Source organism: Aquarana catesbeiana, linkage group LG06 (genome assembly GCF_042186555.1).
Source record: "Aquarana catesbeiana isolate 2022-GZ linkage group LG06, ASM4218655v1, whole genome shotgun sequence".
NCBI lineage: Eukaryota > Metazoa > Chordata > Amphibia > Anura > Ranidae > Aquarana > Aquarana catesbeiana.
In genome coordinates, this window is record NC_133329.1 from 47,974,434 (window position 1) to 47,999,200 (window position 24,767).

The 24,767-nt window shown below is 45.4% G+C and overlaps 1 protein-coding gene across 2 annotated transcripts in view; it reads left to right on the top strand.

Moving 5' to 3' along the window:
* LOC141148376 (uncharacterized) overlaps positions 1 to 24,767 on the top strand; it is a 107,323-nt gene that overhangs the window by 30,854 nt on the left and 51,702 nt on the right. For both annotated transcript variants that reach the window (XM_073635808.1, XM_073635807.1), the window contains 2 exons: positions 10,869 to 10,976; positions 12,144 to 12,251. In XM_073635808.1, the coding sequence (XP_073491909.1) occupies positions 10,869 to 10,976; positions 12,144 to 12,251 (216 nt within the window). The remainder of the gene's footprint in view (positions 1 to 10,868; positions 10,977 to 12,143; positions 12,252 to 24,767) is intronic.

A 24,767-nucleotide genomic window follows, 5' to 3' on the forward strand; every position in this document is an offset into this window, starting at 1 on the left:
GACATGTTAAGTTTAGTGAGCACAGTATACTGTTTTCAATATTAACTTTACCAATTCATCACACATTCAGGAGGCCACCACTTAGAACTGATACAAGTCCTTGTTTCTCTGACTACCTAGGCCAGGTCCCTAGGTCAACCCTGCACTACACGAATCCCTGAGGAGTACCATGGCATGAGATGGGGGGGCACTAAGTGCACCTGTCCTCTCACTGAACAGAGCCACTGTCACCCACTTCCTCTTCAGACTGGCCCAAACATAAAAGGTAAAAAGTACACTGTGCAGAAGTACTTCTCCAGAAAGGTTAAACTGCATAGCTTTCTGTTGCAGCTCAAGACTGTATGACCCGGAAGATTAAATGGCTTCAAAGTGATTGTAAACCTCTGACATGAAATATTAACAAAGCATATCCCTTTATAGTGTGTACTTGCCTCAATAAAGAACACTAAGTATAATTTTTGTCTGCTGCTTCCTTCCTCTGCTATCAGCATGAATCACTTCTGACAAGTTTTCCTGACATCAAGAGAAAATGGTGACAGGGGAGGGAGCTCCAGCAAATAGCCTGTGACTGACAGCTTCAGCTCTGTTTCTGTGATCTGTGTAGAGGGGGTGTGTCCTTTCCCTCCAATCAGCTCTCAGAGCTCTCCTCACTGAGCTCTGCAGTGTGTAATTTCAGCTCTCCGCCCCCTTTTTTTCGGAACTTTCAGGCAAGTTTTATGAAATCAGCACTTTGAATAGATGTAGAAAGACTACAGATATAGCAGATATAGCTTATGTAGGACGGTTTGCTTAATCTCTGTGTATCATCTGAGGCCAGTCATTTCACTGGGTATATGGAAGGGTTTACAATCACTCTAATGCTCCGTACACACGATCGGACATTGATCGGACATTTTGACAACAAAGTCCATGGATTTTTTCTGACAGATGTTGGCTCAAACTTGTCTTGCATACACACAGTCGCACAAAGTTGGTCGGAAATTGCGAACGTTAAGAACGTGGTGACGTACAACACGTACAAGGAGCCAAGAAAAATGAAGTTCAATAGCCAATGCTGCTCTTCTGCTTGATTCCAAGCATGCGTGGAACTTTGTGCATCGGAATTGTGTACACACTATTCATAATTTATGCGAATGGATTTTGTTGTCAGAAAATTTGAAAACCAGATCTCAAATTTTGTGCGGTGGAAACTGTCCGATGGAGCCCACACACGGTCGGAATTTCCGACAACAAGCTCCGATCGCACATTTTACGTCGGAAAATCCGACTGTGTGTATGCAGCACAACTCCTTTTAGAAGTGATTCTTTAGATACACCAGGGTTACATGGACTCTATGTTACACTCCCCAGTAAAAGATTCTGACGCTTTTCCTCTGGCTAAAAGTTCCTTTAATCCAGAGAAACACCAGGTATTTAACATAAAGGAAGCAATACAAAAAGAATAGGAGACTTTCTCATACAAGTACATGGTACAGCAGGCACATATCATGAAAATTAAATGTTGAGATTACATATTCTTTAACCTTCCTGGCGGTATTCCTGAGTGTGGCTCGGGGTTAAATTTCAGTACCATTAGCGGTAACCCCGAGCCACACTCAGGATTGCATTGCAGAATCCTGGTACAGTATACTTACCTTGTCACCAGGATCCTGCAATGTCCCCCCGCTGTGTCTGCGGGCTCTGTCCTCCGCCCGATGCCTCTCTGTGCCGAGCTCCATTTCCTGCGAGCGTTGTGATGTATGGGGGCGGAGCCTGGTGGCAAATTCAAAAAGTACACAAAACATAACACATACAGTACAGTGTAATCTTACAGATTACATTACTGTATCAATCATTTCACCTTCCTTTTGTCCCTAGTGGTTTGTCCAATGCCCTGCATGCAGTTTTATATTATATATACTGTTCTTTCTGCCTGGAAACTGGAGATTGTCCATGGCAACCAAAAAGTGTCCCTTTACGTCAAAAGTGGTTTTAGACCAGCTAGAAAACAGCGATAGTAAATTGCAGAACTTGCAGAATTGAGCGATAGTGAATCGTCGGGAAATTAATTTTATTATTATTAAATTATTATTTTTTATAATTATTTATAGTTTTATGATTATTTATAGTTATTTATTTATAGTTATTTATTATATTATAATTTATGATTTCGTGTTTCAAACTTTATCATACCCGGGATGTCTACTAGATTTTTGTTTGGACAGATTTAAGTGTGTTATTACTAGGGATGAGCCGAACACCCCCCGGTTCGGTTCGCACCAGAACCCGCGAACGGACCGCAAGTTCGCACGAACGTTAGAACCCCATTGACGTCTATGGGACTCGAACGTTCAAAATCAAAAGTGCTCATTTTAAAGGCTAATTTGCATGGTATTGTCCTAAAAAGGGTGTGGGGACCCGGGTCCTACCCCAGGGGACATTTATCAATGCAAAAAAAACTTTTAAAAACGGCCGTTTTTTCGGGAGCAGTGATTTTAATGATGCTTAAAGTAAAAAAAAAAAAGTGAAATATTCCTTTAAATATCGTACCTGGGGGGTGTCTATAGTATGCCTGTAAAGTGACGCGTGTTTCCCATGTTTAGAACAGTCCCTGCACCAAATGTCATTTTTAAAGGAAAAAATCTCATTTAAAACTGCTTGCGGGTTTAATGTCATGTCGGGTCATGGCAATATGGATGAAAATCAGTGAGACAAACGGCATGGGTACCCCCCAGTCCATTACCAGGCCCTTTGGGTCTTGTATGGATATTAAGGGGAACCCCGCACCCAAATTAAAATAAGGAAAGGTCCCTATATACTCTGAACAGCAGTATACAGGCGGTGCAAACAAGACAGGGACTGTAGGTTTGTTGTTAAGTAGAATCTGTTTGTAATTTTGAACATTTTTAACGTGTTTAGCTCCAGCCAAAAAATCTTTTCTAAGCTTTTTGGAAAACATAGGGAAGGGTTATCACCCCTGTGACATTTGTTTTGCGTCTTTCCTCCTCTTCAGAAGATTTCACCTCACTTTTTTGTCCCAATGAAAAATGTTTTTTGAAAATTTGGGTTTTTTTGTGGAACAAGGATTGGAAAGCATCAGTGGAAAGGAGAAATTGTTTTCCCATATTAACTCTTACAGGAGAGAATTTCCCTTCCTAGGGGTAGATTTCATCTCACTTCCTGTTGTCTCCTTCCGTTTGCAAGTAGGAGTCGTTTGTAAGTTAGATGTTTGAAAGTAGGGTCCTGCCCTATATACTCAGCAGAAATTTGGGCCTTAGGTGTTGCTGTGGCCAAAACACTGTAAGCCCTCACAGGGCCCTGCTGTGAAATATTAGATCAAGAATTGTAATTACATGCCCCTGTTGAACAGGAGCTGAAAAATTAGGCCTTAGGCACTGGTGCTGGTGCCACAACACTGCAACCCCTCACAGACACTCTAGTTGGAACGCAGGAACGAGCCCTGCTGCAAAGTATTGCATCAAAAATTGTAATTACACGCCCCTGTTAGACAGGGGCAGAAAAATTGGGCCTTAGGCACTGGTGCTGGTGCCACAACACTGCAACCCCTCACAGACACTCTAGTTGGAACGCAGGAACGAGCCCTGCTGCAAAGTATTGCATCAAAAATTGTAATTACATGCCCCTGTTAGACAGGGGCAGAAAAATTGGGTCTTAGGCACTGGTGCTGGTGCCACAACACTGCAACCCCTCACAGACACTCTAGTTGGAACGCAGGAACGAGCCCTGCTGCAAAGTATTGCATCAAAAATTGTAATTACACGCCCCTGTTAGACAGGGGCAGAAAAATTGGGCCTTAGGCACTGGTGCTGGTGCCACAACACTGCAACCCCTCACAGTCACTCTAGTTGGAATGCAGGAACAAGCCCTGCTGCAAAGTATTACATCAAAAATTGTAATTACACGCCCCTGTTAAACAGGGGCTGAAAAATTGTGCCTTAGGCACTGGTGGTGGCGCCTAGAACCAAAAATGTTCTTACAAGCTATCAGCGTGATGATTGAGGAGGAAGAGGATAATTACTCAGGGATAGTCACTCAGCATCAGCATAGGCAGTCTTTGAAGGGATCTGAAAAAAATTATTCAGTTACATCAGCATCAGGTGCTTGGTAGCTGGTGGTGATCCAAGACTGATTCATTTTTATGAAGGTCAGCCGATCGACCGAGTCAGTGGACAGACGCACCCTGTGATCGGTTACCATGCCTCCAGCAGCACTGAATGTGCGTTCCGAAAGAACGCTGGATGCAGGACAGGCCAGTAGCTCAATTGCATACTGTGCAAGCTCTGGCCAGTGATCCATCCTCAAGACCCAGTAACCCAGAGGATTTTCGGTGGGAAAGGTGTCCAAGTCTGATCTTGCCCCTAGGTATTCCTGCAACATGTAAAACAGACGCTGGCGATGGTTGCTGGAACCGATCATACCTTGGGGCTGCGGACCAAAAAATTGTCTGAACGCATCGGTCAGACGGCCACCTTCTCCACCGCTCCTTCTTTGACTGACCGAAGCCTCAGCAACACGTTGTCCAGAAACAGGAGTTTGTAACCTCCCAGTCTCTGGGAACGCTTTGCACAGACCTTTCTGCAAGGCCTCCCGAAGATGTTTCATCCTCTGCTCCCTCTGCGATGGCAAGATAAGGTCCGCAACCTTACCCTTGTAACGTGGATCAAGGAGGGTTGCCAGCCAGTATTGGTCCTTCTCCTTGATACCACGAATACGAGGATCCTTACGCAGGCTTTGCAGGATCAGGGAGGCCATGCAGCGTAGGTTTGCTGAGGCATTCGGTCCGGAGTCCTCTGGGTCACTAAGGACAACAACGTCCGCAGCCACCTCCTCCCAGCCACGTACAAGTCCATGTGTTCCTTGGGACTGATCCCTTAAAGACTGCTGATGCTGAGTGCCAGGCTCCACCTCCATACTGACACAATCTTCCTCCTCCTCCTCCTCCTCCTCCTCCTCGTCCTCTTCCTGTGTGATCGGCGGGCACGCAGGAACACTGTCTGGATAAAGGGGGCCTTGAGAGCTAAGGAAGTCCTCCTCTTCCTGCCTCTGTTCTGCCTCAAGTGCCCTGTCCATTATTCCACGCAGCGTGTGCTCCAACAGGTGGACAAGGGGGACAGTGTCACTGATGCATGCACTGTCAGTGCTCACCATCCTCGTGGCCTCCTCGAATGGTGACAGGACAGTGCATGCATCCCTGATCATGGCCCACTGGCGTGGGGAAAAAAAACCAAGGTCCCCTGACCCTGTCCTGGTGCCATAGTCGCACAGGTACTCATTGATGGCCCTCTGCTGCGTGTGCAGCCGCTGCAGCATGGCCAATGTCGAGTTCCACCTGGTGGGCATGTCACAGATTAGGCGGTTCTTGGGCAGGTTAAACTCCTTTTGGAGGTCCGTCAGCCGAGCACTGGCATTATATGACCGGCGGAAATGCACACAGACTTTCCTGGCCTGCCTCAGGACATCCTGTAAGCCCGGGTACCTGCCCAAGAACCGCTGCACCACCAAGTTAAGGACGTGAGCCAAACAGGGCACATGGGTCAGTTGTCCCTGTCGGAGGGCAGAGAGGAGGTTGGTGCCATTGTCGCAAACCACCATTCCTGCCTTAAGTTGGCGTGGCGTCAACCACCTCTGAACCTGCCCCTGCAGAGCTGACAGAACCTCTGCCCCAGTGTGGCTCCTGTCCCCCAAGCACACCAGCTCAAGCACCGCATGGCATCTTTTGGCCTGCGCACTTGCGTAGCCCCTTGAACGCCTACGGAGCACCGCTGGTTCCGAGGAAGAGGCCATGGAGGAAGAAGAAGAGGAGGGGGTGGAGGAGAGAGGTGTGTCACAATCAGCATTTTGGAGGCGTGGTGGCGGAACAACCTCCAACACTACTGCACCTTGTCCTGCATCCTTCCCAGCTGCCAGCAGAGTCACCCAATGCGCCGTGAAACTTAAGTAACGTCCCTGTCCATGCCTGCTGGACCATGAGTCAGCGGTAATATGCACCTTACCGCTGACCGCCCTGTCCAGCGAGGCATGGACATTGCCTTCCACATGCCGGTAGAGAGCCGGAATCGCCTTCCGTGAGAAAAAGTGGCGTTTGGGTACCTGCCACTGAGGAACCGCACATTCCACAAACTCACGGAAGGGGGCAGAGTCTACCAACTGAAAAGGCAGCAGTTGAAGTGCTAGCAATTTTGCCAAGCTAGCATTCAACCGCTGGGCATGTGGATGGCTGGGAGCAAACTTCTTTCGGCGGTGCAGCAGCTGGGGCAGGGAAATTTGCCTGGTACAATCTGACGTCGGTGTACCAAAAGCAGATTGCCCACAAGTACTTGGCTGTGACACACCTAATTCTACACCTTCATTCCTCTCACTGCAGGTCTCAGAGAGGACTGAAGGTCTAGTGGGGTTGGAAATCTCAGCTGATGAGGAGCAAGGAGAGATCCTCTTTGTTCTTTGGTGTGGGTCTTTTAGATATGCTTGCCAACGAACTGCATGGCAGGTCAACATATGTCTGGTCAAGCATGTGGTACCCAAGCGGGAGATGTTTTGGCCACGCGAGATAAGCTTGAGACATATGTTGCAAATAGCAGCGGTGCGATCTGATGCACTCGTCTCAAAAAAGGCCCACACCAAAGAACTTTTTGAATAACGCGCAGAGACTGCAGCGCCCTGCACATGTGGAGCTTTGGGGTGTGATGCAGTCAATGTGCTGCCCTTAGGCTGGCCCCTGGATTGCATCCTGCCTCGTTGGTGATGTGCCGCCTCCTCCTCCTCCTCCTCCTCCTCTCTCCTATCAGGCACCCACGTTGAGTCAGTGACCTCATCATCCCCTCCCTCCTCATCACTGGAGCAAACCTGGCAGTATGCTGCAGCAGGGGGAGCATGACTGCCAGATTGCTGTCCTTCTTGGGCACCCCCTCTGTCCGTGCTCATGTTACTGCCTTCATCGAGCTCAGTATCATCATCAGAGCCTTCCAAACGCTGGGCATCCTCCTGGAGCATGTACCCAACACTGTGGTCAAACAGTTCGAGGGAATCCTCAGGAGGACATGGTGGAGCTAGGGAAGGAGTCACTGATGACATTGGGCTGAGGGAAGAGGCCGCTGCTTTGCCAGACAAAGCACCCTGGGCATGGGTGAGAGAGGATGAGGAGGATGAGGACGGCTTGGTCATCCACTCGACCAAGTTTTCTGCATGTTGCGGCTCAACACGGCCAGCTGCCGAAAAAAAGGCCAAGCGTGTCCCATGGCCACGGGCTGATGAGGATGCACCGTCTCCACGACCAGCACTAGACACAGAGCCTGCTTGCCCTCTCTTATTGGCTTGTGACTGTCTGCCTCTCCTTCTTGGCATTCCAGACATACTAATGGCCTGTAGCTGCACTAAGCTGGGATAGAACACCTGTAATTTTCTTCAGGTAGCTTTATATACTGTAACCAGACAAGCCTGCCTGTCAGTAGGAAGATAACAGGAACGGATCTAGCTGAACACTGTGAGCAGGACGCACTGACTGCACTAAATGTAAATAGCAGGAACAGATCTAGCTGAACACTGTGAGCAGGATGCACTGACTGCACTAAATGTAAATAGCAGGAACGGATCTAGCTGAACACTGTGAGCAGGACGCACTGACTGCACTAAATGTAAATAGCAGGAACGGATCTAGCTGAACACTGTGAGCAGGACGCACTGCACTAAATGTAAATAGCAGGAACAGATCTAGCTGAACACTGTGAGCAGGACGCACTGCACTAAATGTAAATAGCAGGAACGGATCTAGCTGAACACTGTGAGCAGGACGCACTGCACTAAATGTAAATAGCAGGAACAGATCTAGCTGAACACTGTGAGCAGGACGCACTGCACTAAATGTAAATAGCAGGAACGGATCTAGCTGAACACTGTGAGCAGGACGCACTGCACTAAATGTAAATAGCAGGAACGGATCTAGCTGAACACTGTGAGCAGGACGCACTGCACTAAATGTAAATAGCAGGAACGGATCTAGCTGAACACTGTGAGCAGGACGCACTGCACTAAATGTAAATAGCAGGAACGGATCTAGCTGAACACTGTGAGCAGGACGCACTGACTGCACTAAATGTAAATAGCAGGAACAGATCTAGCTGAACACTGTGAGCAGGACGCACTGACTGCACTAAATGTAAATAGCAGGAACGGATCTAGCTGAACACTGTGAGCAGGACGCACTGACTGCACTAAATGTAAATAGCAGGAACGGATCTAGCTGAACACTGTGAGCAGGACGCACTGACTGCACTAAATGTAAATAGCAGGAACGGATCTAGCTGAACACTGTGAGCAGGACGCACTGACTGCGCTAAATGTAAATAGCAGGAACGGATCTAGCTGAACACTGTGAGCAGGACGCACTGCACTAAATGTAAATAGCAGGAACAGATCTAGCTGAACACTGTGAGCAGGACGCACTGCACTAAATGTAAATAGCAGGAACAGATCTAGCTGAACACTGTGAGCAGGACGCACTGCACTAAATGTAAATAGCAGGAACAGATCTAGCTGAACACTGTGAGCAGGACGCACTGCACTAAATGTAAATAGCAGGAACAGATCTAGCTGAACACTGTGAGCAGGACGCACTGACTGCACTAAATGTAAATAGCAGGAACAGATCTAGCTGAACACTGTGAGCAGGACGCACTGCACTCAATGTAAATAGCAGGAACGGATCTAGCTGAACACTGTGAGCAGGACGAACTGCACTAAATGTAAATAGCAGGAACAGATCTAGCTGAACACTGTGAGCAGGACGCACTGCACTAAATGTAAATAGCAGGAACGGATCTAGCTGAACACTGTGAGCAGGACGCACTGACTGCACTAAATGTAAATAGCAGGAACGGATCTAGCTGAACACTGTGAGCAGGACGCACTGCATTAAATGTAAATAGCAGGAACAGATCTAGCCTAATCTAGCTAACTCAAATCAAATGACACTGTCTGTCTCTCTCTCTATCAGCACACCGGAACACACTACACAGGGCCGCCGTGCAGGCGGCCTTATATAGTGTGGGGCGTGTACTAAATCCCCTGAGCCATAATTGGCCAAAGCCACCCTGGCTTTGGCCAATTACAGCTCTCTCTACTGACGGCGCTGTGATTGGCCAAGCATGCGGGTCATAGTGCATGCTTGGCCAATCATCAGCCAGCAATGCACTGCGATGCCGCAGTGAATTATGGGCCGTGACGCGCCACACGAATTTGGCGCGAACGGCCCATAACGTTCGCAATTCGACGGACGGTCGAACAGCCGATGTTCGAGTCGAACATGGGTTCGACTCGAACACGAAGCTCATCCCTAGTTATTACTAAGAATTACAGGCCTACAATATAAAACGCCAAATTTCTATGCAAAACCATGTACTGCTTTGAGACGCAAAAATCTGGCATAATCATACCGCCAGGGAGGTTAAAAGGGTTGTAAAGTCTCAAGGTTTTTCACCTTAATGCATTCTATGCATTAAGGTGAAAAACCCTCCGTACTGCAGCACCCCCCCCCAGACCCCCCCCCACCTTTTACTTACCTGAACCCAGTCTTTCCAGATTCGAGGACGAGCCCAGGAGCTCCAGTTGCTGGCTGTCCTCGTTGGATAGAGAGGATAGCAGCAGGAGCCATTGGCTCCAGTGACGTGGGAGCCAGGGGGCGGGCCAAGTCTTGCTGTCTGTGTTAATGGATGCAGCAGCGGGATTTGGGAGTGCGCCCGCAAGGGTGCCCCCATACAAATTGGCTCGCCATGGGGGCACCCAGTTAAGAGGAGGAGCCAGGAGCGCAGCCGGGGGACCCCAGAAAAGGAGGATCGGGGCCGCTCTGTGCAAAACCCTTGCACAGAGCAGGTAAGTATAACATGTTTGTTATTTTTTTTTTTAAAGCAAACCTTTAGTATCACTTTAACATTCAGTAAGGTTTGAGAAATGGGAGGGGCTTTGGCACCTTTGACAATGCCCTCCTTGGGCAAATACTTTTTATTCTTGTTCTAAAAATAAATGTAAAATTAAGGATTTTTTCAGCTCGATAGAGACAGTTGATGTAATGTTCTTTATGTATGTATAGAAACTACAGTTTAAACACTATTGGGTTGATTTACTAAAGGCAATTAGACTGTGCACTTTACAAAGTGCAGTTGTGCTCTGCAAGTGCAATCGCTCCAGAGCTTAGTAAATGAGGTAAACCTTCACCCTGCATAGAATACCCAATCATGTGCAAATTTTTTTTGTAAAAACAGCATTTTTGCTTGCACATGATTGGATGATGAAAGTCAGCAGAGCTTCTGCTCATTTACTACGTTCTGGAGCATCTACACTTGCAGAGTACAACTGCACCTTGTAAAGGGCACAGTCTATTTGCCTTTAGTAAATGTACCCCTATATGTCTCTTTTCTGTACCCTGCACAACTACAAGTCACTCCAGAACAAGGCAATTTTACAAGACCCCCAACAAGCAATTTAGAATAGCTCCTTCCCATTCACCCTCCAAAGGTAAGTCATGTTCTACACTCCACTACTACACATCACACCCAGGGGCTGTACACACATTGATCTTCACTTTCTATAGTGCTCAGAGTAATATACTGTATGTTCCAGTAAAGGAAACAATAGTAACTTTGAAACTCTATCAGGGATATGAGAAGAGTCTGGCTTAATGTTCATTTGGGTTGGAGAAATAGAAGGGGCTTTGGCACCTCTGACAATGTCCCTTTTGGCCCCTATGTTCTTGTTCTGGAAATAACTCTAAAATGCAGGATTATCTCAGCTTAATAGAGAGAGCTGGTGTGGTGTTCTTTATACGTGTTTTGAAACTATAATATAATATTTACATGCCTGTATTCTGTACTCTGCAGAACCACAAACACAAGTCAACCCAGAACAAAGCAAAACCACAAGCAACATATCTCATAGGGCTCCCAGCAATCAATGTGGAGTAGCTCCTTCCTATGCATCTTCCAAAAGTAAGTTATGGTTTACACTCCACCCCTACAAATCAGTGGGGAGAACTCTTCTAGGTACATTCAGAGCACTCTGGGCACATTTCCATGGGCATGCTGAAATCAATTGGGACGCAGGACAGCACACAAGCAGCAGATTGTATATTAAAAAAGGCACAGTAAGTAAACACCACACTGCATTTTTTTTGCATGGTGTGGGAACATTTATGGACTTTGGGGTGTGGGAAATCGCCCAGTTTACTTTTCCCTTGCCAAACATTGGCTTTTATACCGGCTGACTAAGTCCAGGTAACACAGGTGTGTATCTATTATTACTATGGACGGCACTAATATCCTGCATTGAGGCACAATGTACAAAAATCTCCATTTTTGTATTTCTAACTAACTTTAAGGTGGATACAGACAGATTGAAATTCAGCTGTTTCAGGAGGGAGTTTCAATCTGTGTGTGCCCCTCCCTATCTGATGGAAGGAGATTGTTAGATCAACTTCTGTTAAACGGCTACGTTGGAAATTTTTCATTGATCACTGTCTGCAACCAATCGTGATCAGTGTATTTTCATAGCAGAAAGTCCCCGCTGTCACAATACAATGTCACAGCGGGAAGGATTCCTCCATTCACATCACTTGTGTGGATGGGGGAATCTGACCTTTTATTTCATTCAGTCCTTCAGCTGAACAACAAAGAAAACAAATTGTATACCCAGCTTTACTGTGGCCTTTTTAACATAAAATTGGTATGGGAAGCCCTCAAAGTGATTTACAGTAGCATCCTAAAGCAGATGGAGAGCAGTTCCTAATATCAACCAATTACATTGATTGTTTTTCCTAATTATTAAAAGGGTCTGTCTGCCCAAATGTATTCAGGAGTTATTGATAGAAGCTTCAGTTCTTACAGTATCTCCTTCCACCCACAGTGTCAGGCACAAGAACTTCCAGCCACCTGCCATATGAGAAAAGTCAGAATTAACACTCACCAGGATTGGAGAAATGGGAGGGGCTTTGGAACCTTTGACCATGTCCCTCTTGGACAAATGGCCCTCTACTCTTGTTCTGGAAAGAGCTTTAAAATTTCAGTTTTTCTCATCTTGATAGAGTTGATGTAATGTTCTTTATGCATGTCCCGAAACTACAGTAATATCTCTAGATGCCTCTTTTTTTAATCCTGCAGAACCACGATCACAAGTCAGTCCAAAACAAAGCAAAATTACAAGCAACAGTTCTCATAGGGCTCCCAACAAGCAATTTGGATTAGCTCCGTCCTATGCATCTTCCAAAGGTAAGTCATGCTCTACATCCCCCCCCTTCATATCACACCCAGGGGCTGTGGGCACATTGATCCTCTTTCTATAGTGCTCGGGGCTATATATATATATTTCACTTATCTCCTTCCACCCACAGTGTCAGGAATAGGGATGAGCAGAACACACCCCTGTTCGGTTCGCACCAGAACATGCGAACAGGAAAAAAGTTCTTTCGAACACGCAAACACCTTTAAAGTCTATGGGACACAAACATGAATAATCAAAAGTCCTAATTTTAAAGGCTTATATGCAAGTTATTGTCATAAAAAGTGTTTGGGGACCTGGGTCCTGCCCCAGGGGACATGGATCAATGCAAAAAAAGTTTTAAAAATGGCTGTTTTTTCACGAGCAGTGATTTTAATAATGCTTAAAGTCAAACAATAAAAGTGTAATATCCCTTTAAATTTCGTAGCTGGGGGGTGTCTATAATATGCCTGTAAAGTGGCGCATGTTTCCTGTGTTTAGAACAGTCTGACAGCAAAATGACATTTCAAAGGAAAAAAGCCATTTAAAACTACTCGCGGGTATTGCATTGCCGGTCCGACAATACACATAGAAGTTCATTGATAAAAACGGCATGGGAATTCCCCACAGGGGAACCCCGAATTCCCCACAGGGGAACCCCTTCAGGTCTGGTATGGATATTAAGGGGAACCCCAGCCAAAATTTAAAAAAAAAATGACGTGGGGGTCCCCCTAAATTCCATACCAGACCCTTCAGGTCTGGTATGGATTTTAAGGTGAACCCTGCGCCAAAAAAAACCCAAAAAAACAGCGTGGCGTCCCCCCAAAAATCCATACCTGACCCTTATCCAAGCACGCAACCTGGCAGGCCGCAGGAAAAGAGGGGGGGACGAGAGAGCGCCCCCCCTCCTGAACCATACCAGGCCACATGCCCTCAACATTGGGAGGGTGCTTTGGGGTAGCCCCATAAAACACGTTGTCCCCATGTTGATGAGGACAAGGGCCTCATTCCCACAACCCTGTCCCCTGGGGCAGGACCCCAAACAGTTTTTATGACAATAACTTGCATAAAAGCCTTTAAAATGAGCACTTTTGATTTCTCCCATAGACTTTTAAAGGGTGTTCTGCGGCAAATTCGAACACCCCAAATTGTTCGCTGTTCGGCGAACTTGCGAACAGCCAATGTTCGAGTCGAACATCGCTTCTCCTCTTCTGACAGTTCTTAAATCACGGAGGGCAGGTGACCCTGCCCCCCTCTGACGCACGGGTGACCCCGCCCCCCTGACGCACGGGGACTTCCCTGTGGCATTCCCCCTGACGTCAGGGGGGCGGGGCCACCCGCCCTCTGTTATTTAAGAACCGTCAGGAAAGGAGAAGCATCACACACAGTGGGAGCCTCCCGTCCAATTGTGGATGCGGAGCGGCCTGAGGAAAGAAGATGAAGTGAAGAAGGCGCTGCTGAGGAAGATGCCGGGCGAGAAGACCGGATGAAGAACCAGAAGAACAAGAAGAACCAGAAGAACAAGAACCAGAAGAAGAAGAGAATGGAGGAAGAAACCGAAGGAAGATAGAAGACAGAAAAAAGAAGATAGAAGAAAGAAGAAGAATTTAAATAAAGGAATTGTCAAAAGCTGTCTCTTGTCATTTTTATTATTTTTGACATTTTTTTTGTGAAATGGTAGGGGTACCCCCTTACCATTTCACACAGGGGGGAGGGCCTGGATCTTTGGGTCCCCTTGTTAAAGGGGGCTTCCAGATTCTGATAAGCCCCCCGCCCGCAGACCCCCACAACCACCAGGCAAGGGTTGTGGGGATGAGGCCCTTGTCCCCATCAACATGGGGACAAGGTGTTTTGGGGGGCTACCCCCAAAGCACCCTCCCAATGTTGAGGGCATGTGGCCTGGTATGGTTCAGGAGGGGGGGCGCTCTCTCATCCCCCCTCTTTTCCTGTGGCCTGCCAGGTTGCGTGCTCGAATAAGGGTCTGGTATGGGTTTTTGGGGGTACCCCACGCCATTTTTTTTTTAAATTTTGGCGTGGGGTTCTCCTTAAAATCCATACCAGACCTGAAGGGCCTGGTATGGAATTTAGGGGGACCCCCACGTCATTTTTTTTAAATTTTGGTTCGGGGTTCTCCTGTGGGGAAATCCCATGCAGTTTTTATCAATGAACTGTTATGTGTATTGTCGGACCGGCAATTCATTAATAGTCGCAACTCGCTTAATGAATTGCCGGTCCGACAATACACATAACAGTTCATTGATAAAAACTAAAAAGCAAAAATTGCGCTTACACTAATTGGTATGAGCTGCGACTAAAAAGTAGTAAACCATAAACCATATAAAAATCAAAAAGTCGCGCTAAAGACTAAACGTGACAACAGGCTAATGCCAAAAAAGCCTCATAGAAATATGAGGGTGAAGAGTGGTCAATAAGTGAATAAATTATAAAGGAGTGCTGAGTAATGAAAACATGCACTATACAAATAAAACAAAGCTAAAAGTGATATAAATGGATGGGACACAGATAAAAATAACTATGTCCGTATGAAAAAAATAATATTAGGTGACACAATCAATAACAGGACAATATCTCAAATATTGATGAAATAATACTGTAACAAATTTGTGACTGTAAAAACTAAACCAAAATAAATATAGGGAAAAAGTAGACCCAAAAAAAGTCCATGGCTAAAAAATTATATTAGTTAAAGTCCATCCGTATAAATTAACATGCATAAAATATGGCTTGTCTCCAAGTGCTCTGTGAATAATTGTAACAGAATCTTGCTGTGATGAAACTAGAGTGCGTAGACAGACCTCCACCTCATAGAAAATAGCTGCCTCTTACCAGATAAAATTGGTCTCTTAATTACAGGAGACCTAAGGGGGCGGGTGGCTGCAACCCCAGCCAGGGGTCTTTGAACCAGGCACTCAGCGTCCAACTCCAGGGACTCTCTCCAACCAGCATCAGCAGATATGGGAATATCACCATGCAAAAAACAAAGTGCTCCACATAGCATAAAATCCAGCGTTTTATTGAATAAAAAATAGCACGAAATTTAAAGGGATATTACACTTTTATTGTTTCACTTTAAGCATTATTAAAATCACTGCTCCCGAAAAAACGTCCGTTTTTAAAACTTTTTTTTGCATTGATACATGTCCCCTGGGGCAGGACCCAGGTCCCCAAACACTTTTTATGACAATACCATGCATATAAGCCTTTAAAATTAGCACTTTTGATTTCTCCCATAGACTTTTAAAGGGTGTTCCGCGGTATTCGAATTCGCGAACACCCCAAATTGTTCGCTGTTCGGCGAACTTGCGAACAGCCGATGTTCGAGTTGAACATGAGTTCGAATCGAACTCAAAGCTCATCCCTACTAGGTACCCAGCAGGCACCCGGGGGTGACGCTTGAGGAAGATACTGAGAGAGAGAGATTGGAAGAGTTCAAGAGATCCAGTGGCAGTGGATCAGCAAGTCTAGTGAGAGAGACTGGGAGCTCAGTTGAGTGAAGATCTACAATAGGGGATTGTAGAGGAAGTAGAGAGTTCATTGTAACCTTTGTTAGAAACTGTTCAAGATCGTTGCCATAGGAGACAGCATGTCTACACCTGCAGATGTGGTGCCAGCTGGGTGCCTTTCCCTGCATGGCTGTCCACCTATAGAAGTCTCGGAGTCTGCTAATTAACATTGCAACTACTAAAGGGTGTCCTGGCCTTAAACCCTCTCTCCCATAGTTCTGTTTAAGAGACAATAAATCTCTTTACATTCAAGAAGTGTCTGGCGCCCATGAATGTACCTTGCACTACACCCACCATGCCCTGTAACCCACTCTTTACAGAAGGATGTTAGCTATCCCTAACTCTGGAGTTTCTCATTAGACCAAAGGGGGCCCGGGACTTGGCTACATTTGGCACCCAACATGGGGCAAAGGTGTTATGCTCGCAGCTGTCGCCCATAGCAACTGGCTACGGCTTCATCGGGACTTCGTCTGGCTCCGTGGGGAAGTGGCAAGTAACATCTATACTTCTCATAGACTGTGTTATTATGCATTCTAACAATGTGGGGAAGAACCAACAAGTCTCATTGCTCATGGGAGCTTTGGTCTTTTGACACTTTCCGCCAGTGCTGTGGGGGTTAAAACAGACTATTACAGATTTGGTGCGTCGACGGGCGCTAAAGTTTCCAGAAAGTATCTGCACCAATCCGTTGGCAGAGGAAGGAGCCCCCGCTCTGCAGAGGAGGATAAAGAAGTGCTGCCACGTGTGCCTGGTTGTGGGTTAGAGAAGATGGCGCAGTTTGGAAGTGTGATGGCAGATTGGAAGATGTACGCTCCGGATGTTGGTTTTGGCCTGAGTGAGGCAAAACCTGATCTGACTGACTCCGGAGTGCGGTATATACCAAAGGGTAGTCTTGCCCTGTATACGGCTGGAGGCTATGAGGCCTTGGGACTGATCTGCGGGTGCGGTATATACCAAAGGGTAGTCTTGCCCTGTATACGGCTGGAGGCTATGAGGCCTTGGGACTGATCTGCGGGTAGTGTTCCGGTCTGGTCACGCATTCGAGGCCTTGGATGGTCTATGGACGTTGCAGGGAACCCCTGCTTAACCCCTGCTTAAGGTAGTCTCACCAGCCTAGCTTCAGAGGATACTGCTGGTGGACTGGGACAAGAATGTCGCTATGCCAACTGGGAGTGATATCAAGGGTCCACCTGCCATCACCTGAGTCATGCGGGAAGCTGCTCTCCCTGTCTCAATGACTGCCCCAGGACCTAGCGCACCAGTCGCTCCTTGAGGCCGCGGTCATGCCCGTCTGCTTGCTTTGATGTCCGAGCCGCCGGGGAAAAGAGTGCCGGAGTTGGGTAAGCCTGTAAGGGGTGAAAGCAGTGTGCCTGTAGGGGAGGTAATACCTGTGGCCATTAAGGGAGACAATGTGGTTGTGCCAGCTAAAGCCAGTGCCAAGCCCAACTACCTCCCGGCCAAAGAGTGCTCCACCATAACCAATTCAGACATCCCCTCTGATGGATTATCTGAACTGTTTTCGGACACCTTATCCTGGACAGGGAAGTGGAGTTACAGTGATGAGCAAATGTGTGATATAGAATAGGATGAAGTTCCCTCTGCTACTGCCGCTAGAGTTAAAATTGAGCTGTCTGACAATGCAGCTCCACTGGTTTGCATCACCAAATCTTTTGAGGAGGATCGATGAGCTGGATGGGTCCCCAGAGCTGGCCATACCAAGTAAACACCCGTGAATAAGTCTGATTGTAGGCCAGATGTGGTCGCTGGGTTCAGCAAGCTCCAGACACACGGGTCCTACTCGGATATGGAGACCCTAAGACCCTGCCCACGCTGTCCAAGGTGCAACGAATCATTATAAAGAAGGTGGCTGAGGAATACGGGTATCTGTATCCCTACATCCAGGCTCACCTAGAAGAGGAAATCCTGGATAAAGAGACCCAATCGGTAGATGAAGCTGTGCGCAGTTTCCTCCAGATCCCTCTACAGGTAGAATTTCCGAAGTTGTCACCAAAAGTTGCTGAGAAATATGTTTCAGTGTTGCAAAGCTGGTGTTATGGTCATAAAATCAGGACAGTGCTGTGTGGAGTTAAGAACGCTATGCTGGAAGCCACTTCACTTTTGCACAAAAATGTATTGCTAGTGGAGAACACTTTTGCTGGCTGTACTGCTGAGATTGCACTGGAATGAATGCTGCCGGCAGGTATAGGCAGTGCCCACTTGAGTCATGCTGGCCAGTGCTCTGAAAGTTGCCAGTGTGCCTCCCTCTGAAAAGTAATCTGTTGATGAGACGTTCAGCAACGTCTTAGTTGCTCCTCAACTAAGGTGGAAGTCTTCCTCAGTCCCCAGCTGTCATGCAGACAGACTGAGGCTACTATTGCAAGGGGACCTGTGTTCAAAAGTGCGGTCCCTTGCACCATGGCCTAGCTGCTTGTTGCCTGAATGCAGCTGTGTCCCCGGAGTTGCCCTTAAAGAAGAAAGGGAACTGCTGGGAAATATTGTTCTACCCCACATGAAGCAAATTTGATGGACTGTGAAACATCAAGGACATTGGGGTATTTAGCTAGTTAGGTAGAATAAGCTGTGGTAAAGGGGCAAATTCTCATCTTACATCTGGATGATGACTGATCAATGTACCAGGACTGTTCTTATGCTGGTCACCAGGTGGCGTGAGCGGTGCTGACCTGAGTCAACCTACACTCATGCTATAAGTAATTGGTAGCATATGCTAAGGAAAGTTCCTGTATATTAGTTGTGGAAAGGGGTGGCATCTTCGGATGAGGATGGGACCCACTTTCATCTATATTTATGTAGTTTAGACATATTATAGGGTGTATTTACACTGCTATGCTGTTCTCGGCTGAGGACAATTACCAACTTCTTAAAGTTCACTTATGTACATAATAAACTGTATTATCATAGGGATAGGATGCATTTGCATTGCTGTTTATTTCTCTTTCAGTTGTTCCTGCACAATTGCGTCTTCCTTGGACAAGGAGAGACATTGATCCGACATGGATAATAATGTTGAAATATTCATGGCCTTTATTACTGTATATATTAGATAGTAAGGATATAAGAACAATGTTGACATATCTCCCTTAATCAGTTGGGTGGTACACCACATGTTAAACTGTATATATATAGACTGTTATTTATCTACCCTGTGTGAACTAACATTCACTCATGCATGTGTTATGCATGTTTATTTTCTGTGATATGCTATGTGCATTACTTGTTGTTATTATTCCTTTCCTGTTTCCCCAACCATCCCAGTTTTTGCCAGGACATTCGCTCTCAGGTTTGAAAGCTCAAATTATTTTTCTACAAACTCCGAGATGTAGTTTTGTAGACAGGGGGAGGATGTAGCACTGTGATGTTTAGGCAGGGTTGCTAGTAAATTTACCTACCAGGTATAGTTGCCTTGGCCAATTGATAGGAGATCAATTGATTCCACCCTAATTCTGGAATTGCTGCACTTCTCTCTTCTGTCGCTAGATGGCCTGGTATCTGGTGGCATTACATAAGACAAGGGCATTACAAGGACAGATTAGGAATAGATAGGGTATCTCAGCCAATTGGCAGGGATCTTCTTGTGTTCCTTCAGTTCATTGTAACCTATGTTAGAAACTGTTCAAGATCATTGCCATAGGAGACAGCATGTCTACACATGCAGATGTGGTGCCAGCTTGGTGCCTTTCCCTACATGGCTTTCCACCTATAAAAGGCTTCAGAGTCTGCTAATTAACATTGCAACTACTAAAGGGTGTACTGGCCCTAAACCCTCTCTCCCACAGTTCTGTTTAAGAGACAATAAATCTCTTTGCATTCAAGAAGTGTCTGGCGCCCATGAATCTACCTTGCACTACACCCACCATGCCTTGTAACCCACTCTATACAGAAGGATGTCAGATATCCCTAACTCTGGAGATTCTCATTAGACCAAAGGGGGCCCAGGACTTGGCTACATATGTAAATAGTGATTGCGTCACACAAGTGAGATATTGCCAGAAAGTTCAGAGTAAGAGGAATTCTAGGACCATAACCATGGTTAACTTTAAACTGATAACCCATAAAGGCTTTTAAAGAATTACCTATAAAAACATTTGGATGCCATCGTTTTTTGTCATTTCACGGGCACATGCAATTTTAAATCTTGACATGTTTAGTATCATTTTTCTCAATCCAACCTCATCTTTTGTATTTGTACTCCTCACCTGGTTGCCGCCACACATGCTTGACACCATCTGAACCAAATAAGTTTATCTTGGTCTCATCAGACCACAAGACATGGTTCCAGCAATCCATGTTCTTATGCCCCGTACACACGGTCGGATTTTCCGACGGAAAATGTGTGATAGGACCCTGTTGTCGGAAACTCCGACCGTGTGTAGGCTCCATCACACATTTTCAATCGGATTTTCCGATACACAAAGCAGGCTATAAAATTTTCCGACAACAAAATCCGTTGTCGGAATTTTCAATCGTGTGTACACAAATCCGACGCACAAAGTGCCACGCATGCTCAGAATAAGTGAAGAGATGAAAGCTATTGGCTACTGCCCCTATTATAGTCCCAACGTACGTGTTTTACGTCACCGGGTTCAGAATGATCGGATTTTCCGACAACTTTGTGTGACTGTGTGTATGCAAGACAAGTTTGAGCCAACATCCGTTGGAAAAAATCCTAGGATTTTGTTGTCGGAATGTCCGATCAATGTCCGACCGTGTGTACGGGGCATAGTCTGCTTGTCTTCAGCAAACTGTTTGTGGGCTTTCTTGTGCATCATCTTTAGAAGAGGCTTCCTTCTGGGATGACAGCCATGCAGACCAATTTGATGCAGCATGCGGTGTATTATCTGAGCACTGACAGGCTGACCCCTGTTAGATGTGACTTTTAAATAAGTCACTTTATGTTTATATTGCTTTGTCAAATTTCAGCTCTTAAAGAAGTACACACAGAGACAAAGTATCCGTATATCAGTCTACGAGCCCTGGTGTCCCGTATTCATCTGAAATGTCTTGGTTTATTGAATATGTTTATAAGATTGGTTATATGACGCACATATCAAAGTGCAACAGATAATAAAAGCATTTTTGACTAATAATGTCGTATCAGCAGCCAAAGATTACAATACACGCAGTTTCATCCAGAGTGGTGTGTCAGCACCCAAAGGTTAGTTTCATAAGATACTGCAAGGCAGGCATAATATATTTCAAAAACAGATTTTAACACGTAGCCATTAGTTTAAGTAAGAACTCTGAGTCAAATCCCTAACCCTATCAATTTCCCCCTTTGACATCATCCTCTCCTTCCCCCTGGGTCCTCATGAATAAGTTCTAGTCAGTTTTCCCCAGAGTGCTTTCCCTGACCGCGAGTTGTCAGAGGGGTAAAACCCATCTCCCTGGTTATTACTAACATCTTAAATTCAAGAAGAGGAGTTTAGTAGGAGTGGGTGATGTCAATACACATTTATCAGTATGCCCTGTCCATTCTCCTAATTTTCCTATTTATTTTCCTGTAGACACATATATTTGGGATTATAAGTGATATTAATACTAGAATAATAATTACCATTGGACTTAACAACCAGTGAAAGGTATTGGTTGCGGTGGAAGACATTCCACTAAATATATACCACCAATGTGGTGCAGTATCCTGTTGTATCTGTGAGGAAAGATGTACTAGTCTACCTTTGTCAATAATTGCGGATACGAGATTATTCTGTAGGGTATGTTCTAGTGTTTCTATGTGTCGTCTTAACAACTCTGATTGTGGGTCCAAAGAAATTATAAAGGGTGTAGTGTCAGTGGGATTATGTACCTCATAGACTGAAGCGAATACCTTATCTGCGTCTGGTTCAAAAAGATATGTGTCCTTACCCCATTGTAATATTTTAATCTTTTTTATACATCCGGCAAACGGCGCCGATTTATTTAATGCTGACATGGTGTGGTTATCATTAGTAATGATACAAATATGCTGGGGTCCTATTTCTATGAATCTGATAGGATAAGAGGTTAAAAGAACACTGTGTGAAATTTTTAAACTGTTGACTTTGATTCCACAGCAGGAGCTCTGCTCCTATCGTGTGATTTATTAACCCTCCCAAAAATTGTAATAGGGTTATTTCTTGTAGTTGGGTTTCAAAAGCGGTGGGTAACCATTTGCTTGTGATAGTCAAGCTGTCAGCTATGTGTCCCCCTGCATGCTTCCATCTGTTCATTTCTTCTATCTCTACCGAGTTTAAAATTCCCATCCCTGTACCTGACAGTCCCAGTAAAGTGTCATACCATGCTCGTCAGTACCTACATTTTGGAATTTCAGAAAAAGTTACATTAGATTTGACTTTTGTCTTTTGTTGTGATACTGATACATTGATACAAGTGTGGGGCACGGGTGTTAATATGGAAGATTCAATTATTGGCGTTACTTCTTCCTCTATTTGTATGTGAAACCCATAGGATTGTGCATTCCAATACCACCCGTCCGTTCTGTTTTCTCTCCACCAGGAGGCACAGAGAAAGATACTGGATTGATCAACGGTAATATCTGTCAGATTAAACAGCCCTTCTGACATATTTTCTCCTTCTGCCATGCCCGTTAATATTTGGTACATTTGTCCTACCACCCATTCCCGTGCTTGTTTCCACGTCTGTGAAAGGGATATTTTATGACACCTATGATTTTTACTATTATTAAAAGAAATCCCATACTAGTGTTTAATTGAAATGTTACATTTACCTCTGACTGTGGTTCTGCCCTCATCCATGCTATGTTTTGGTCTATGTGTAACGGTCTCTTGTGTCCTTTAACAGTATAATTACCCACTGTAATGTACTCTTCCATTGTGTATCCTGAAACATTAGCTACATTAGGATCGTCTATAACCCATTGAAAATCAGCTGTTTCCTCTACCTCAATTACATTAATATCAGGAGTCCAGGCATACACTTGTAGAAAGGCAAGTTTAAACAAACTATAGAAAAGCAAAGACTTCATGATGACGTTTTTTCAGGTTGTTTCTTGCAGTGGGATGCGTGTATCCAGGTAGGTTTTCCCTCCAGCTTTACTGAAGTGGCTGTGGTCAGAAGCACTTGATAAGGACCTTCAAACCTGGGTTCCAATGTCTTTCTGGTGTGTTTCTTTACATATACATAATCTCTTGGTAGCAGAGTATGTGTACCTGTTATTGAATTAGGGTCTGGAAGAGAAGAATACACACTTTCGTGGATCTTAGTTAGAAGTTGTCGTAATTGTATTACATATGCAGTCAAACTATCACATTGCAATTGCATACTCTGTGAAAAGTATAAACCTAATCTAGGTGCATTCCCAAAAAGTATTTCATATGGGGATAATCCCGTTTTCCCTGTAGGGGTGTACCTTATGGAGAACAAAGCCAAAGGCAAGCATTCAGGCCATGGTTTGTTCAACTCTTGCATAGCTTTTTGTATTTTCAACTTTATTATCCCATTTACTCTTTCCACTGATCCTGAACTCTGTGAATGATAAGGGGTGTGAAAACTTTGTTGAACCCCTAACATGGTCATCACATTCTGCATGATTTCTCCTGTAAAGTGTGTTCCCCTATCTGATTCTATGGTTTCAGGAAGACCAAACCTAGGTATTAACTCAGTGATCAGTTTCTTAGCTGTGGCTTTTGCTGTAGCTGATTTTACTGGATAACTTTCAGGCCAACCTGAGAATAAATCGATACACACGAGGACAAATTCAAAGGGGCCGCTCTTAGGCATTTGTATGTAGTCAATCTGCAGTCTCTGGAAGGGGTATTGGGCCCGGACCTGGTGTTTACGTGGGGTTTTTACTCTCTGTCCTGGATTATTCAGGAGACAGATTTGGCAGGCTGCACAGTAGTTTCTTGCAGTACTACTGAATCCAGGGGCGAGCCATCCTTGGTTCACAATCCTATACATGGAATTGGAACTGACGTGTGTGGGTAGGTGAACTGCCGCTGCCATTGCTGGGTACAGAGAGGCAGGCAGGCATGTTTTGCCCCCTTCCCTCCATACATTGTCAAGGTCTGGTGCTGCTCCCATTCTGACCCACTTATCTTTCTCGCTCTCCCCTGCTTGCTCCTGTAATTTACTCAGCTGCTGCCATGTTGGTTCTGGGATACTCACCTCTACCGCTGCTAAGGTCTCAGAGCTTCCTCCCCCTAGAGCTGCCTGTTTTGCAGTCAAATCTGCAAATGCATTTCCTTTTGCCTCAATTGTTTTTGCGCTCGTGTGTGCCGCTATCCTCATGATGGCTACTCATTTAACCTTTTGAAGCATGTTCAGGACTCTCTTAATCCCTTCTCCATGTTTTACAGGTGTACCTGCTGCTGTCAGATAACCTCTAGCCTTCCATATGTGGCCATAAGCGTGCGCTACGCCATAAGCGTAAGCGGAGCCAGTGTAAATATTCCCTTCTCGTCCTTTTAAGTATTCTAGGGCTTGTTCTAAAGCTTTTAATTCTGCTTCCTGTGCTGACATGTGGGCTGGTAAGGGCTATGTTTAAATCACAATGTACAGTACAAATATGTTTTCATTGATGAATAAATGATGGTTATAAAACAAAAGAATGTCAGGTACCTCATTTCCTTTCTTATTAGCACTATTATTCCCCCTTGCCAAATCTGGTGACTGAAGAGGCAAAAAGGTAGCCAAATTTAAAGTTGTACAGCGCTGAAAAGTGACATTTGGAGGTAAAAGTAAAGTACACTGTAACCTTAATTGCCTAGCCATTGAAATGTGTTTGGGCTGTACCTGAGACAAGATTGCCTTGTCAGTACTACAACTGGATTGTCTAGAACAATCTCTGATGATTTATCGATGATGATTGACACTGCAGCTACCGCCCGTACACAGAACGGTGAACCTCTAGATACTGGATCTAATGCTGCTGAAAAGTAAGCGACTGGTCTTTGTTTTACATGTGTCTGTGTCAGAACACCTGTGGCGTGTCCAGTGATCTCAGCAATGTACAAATTAAATGTCTTA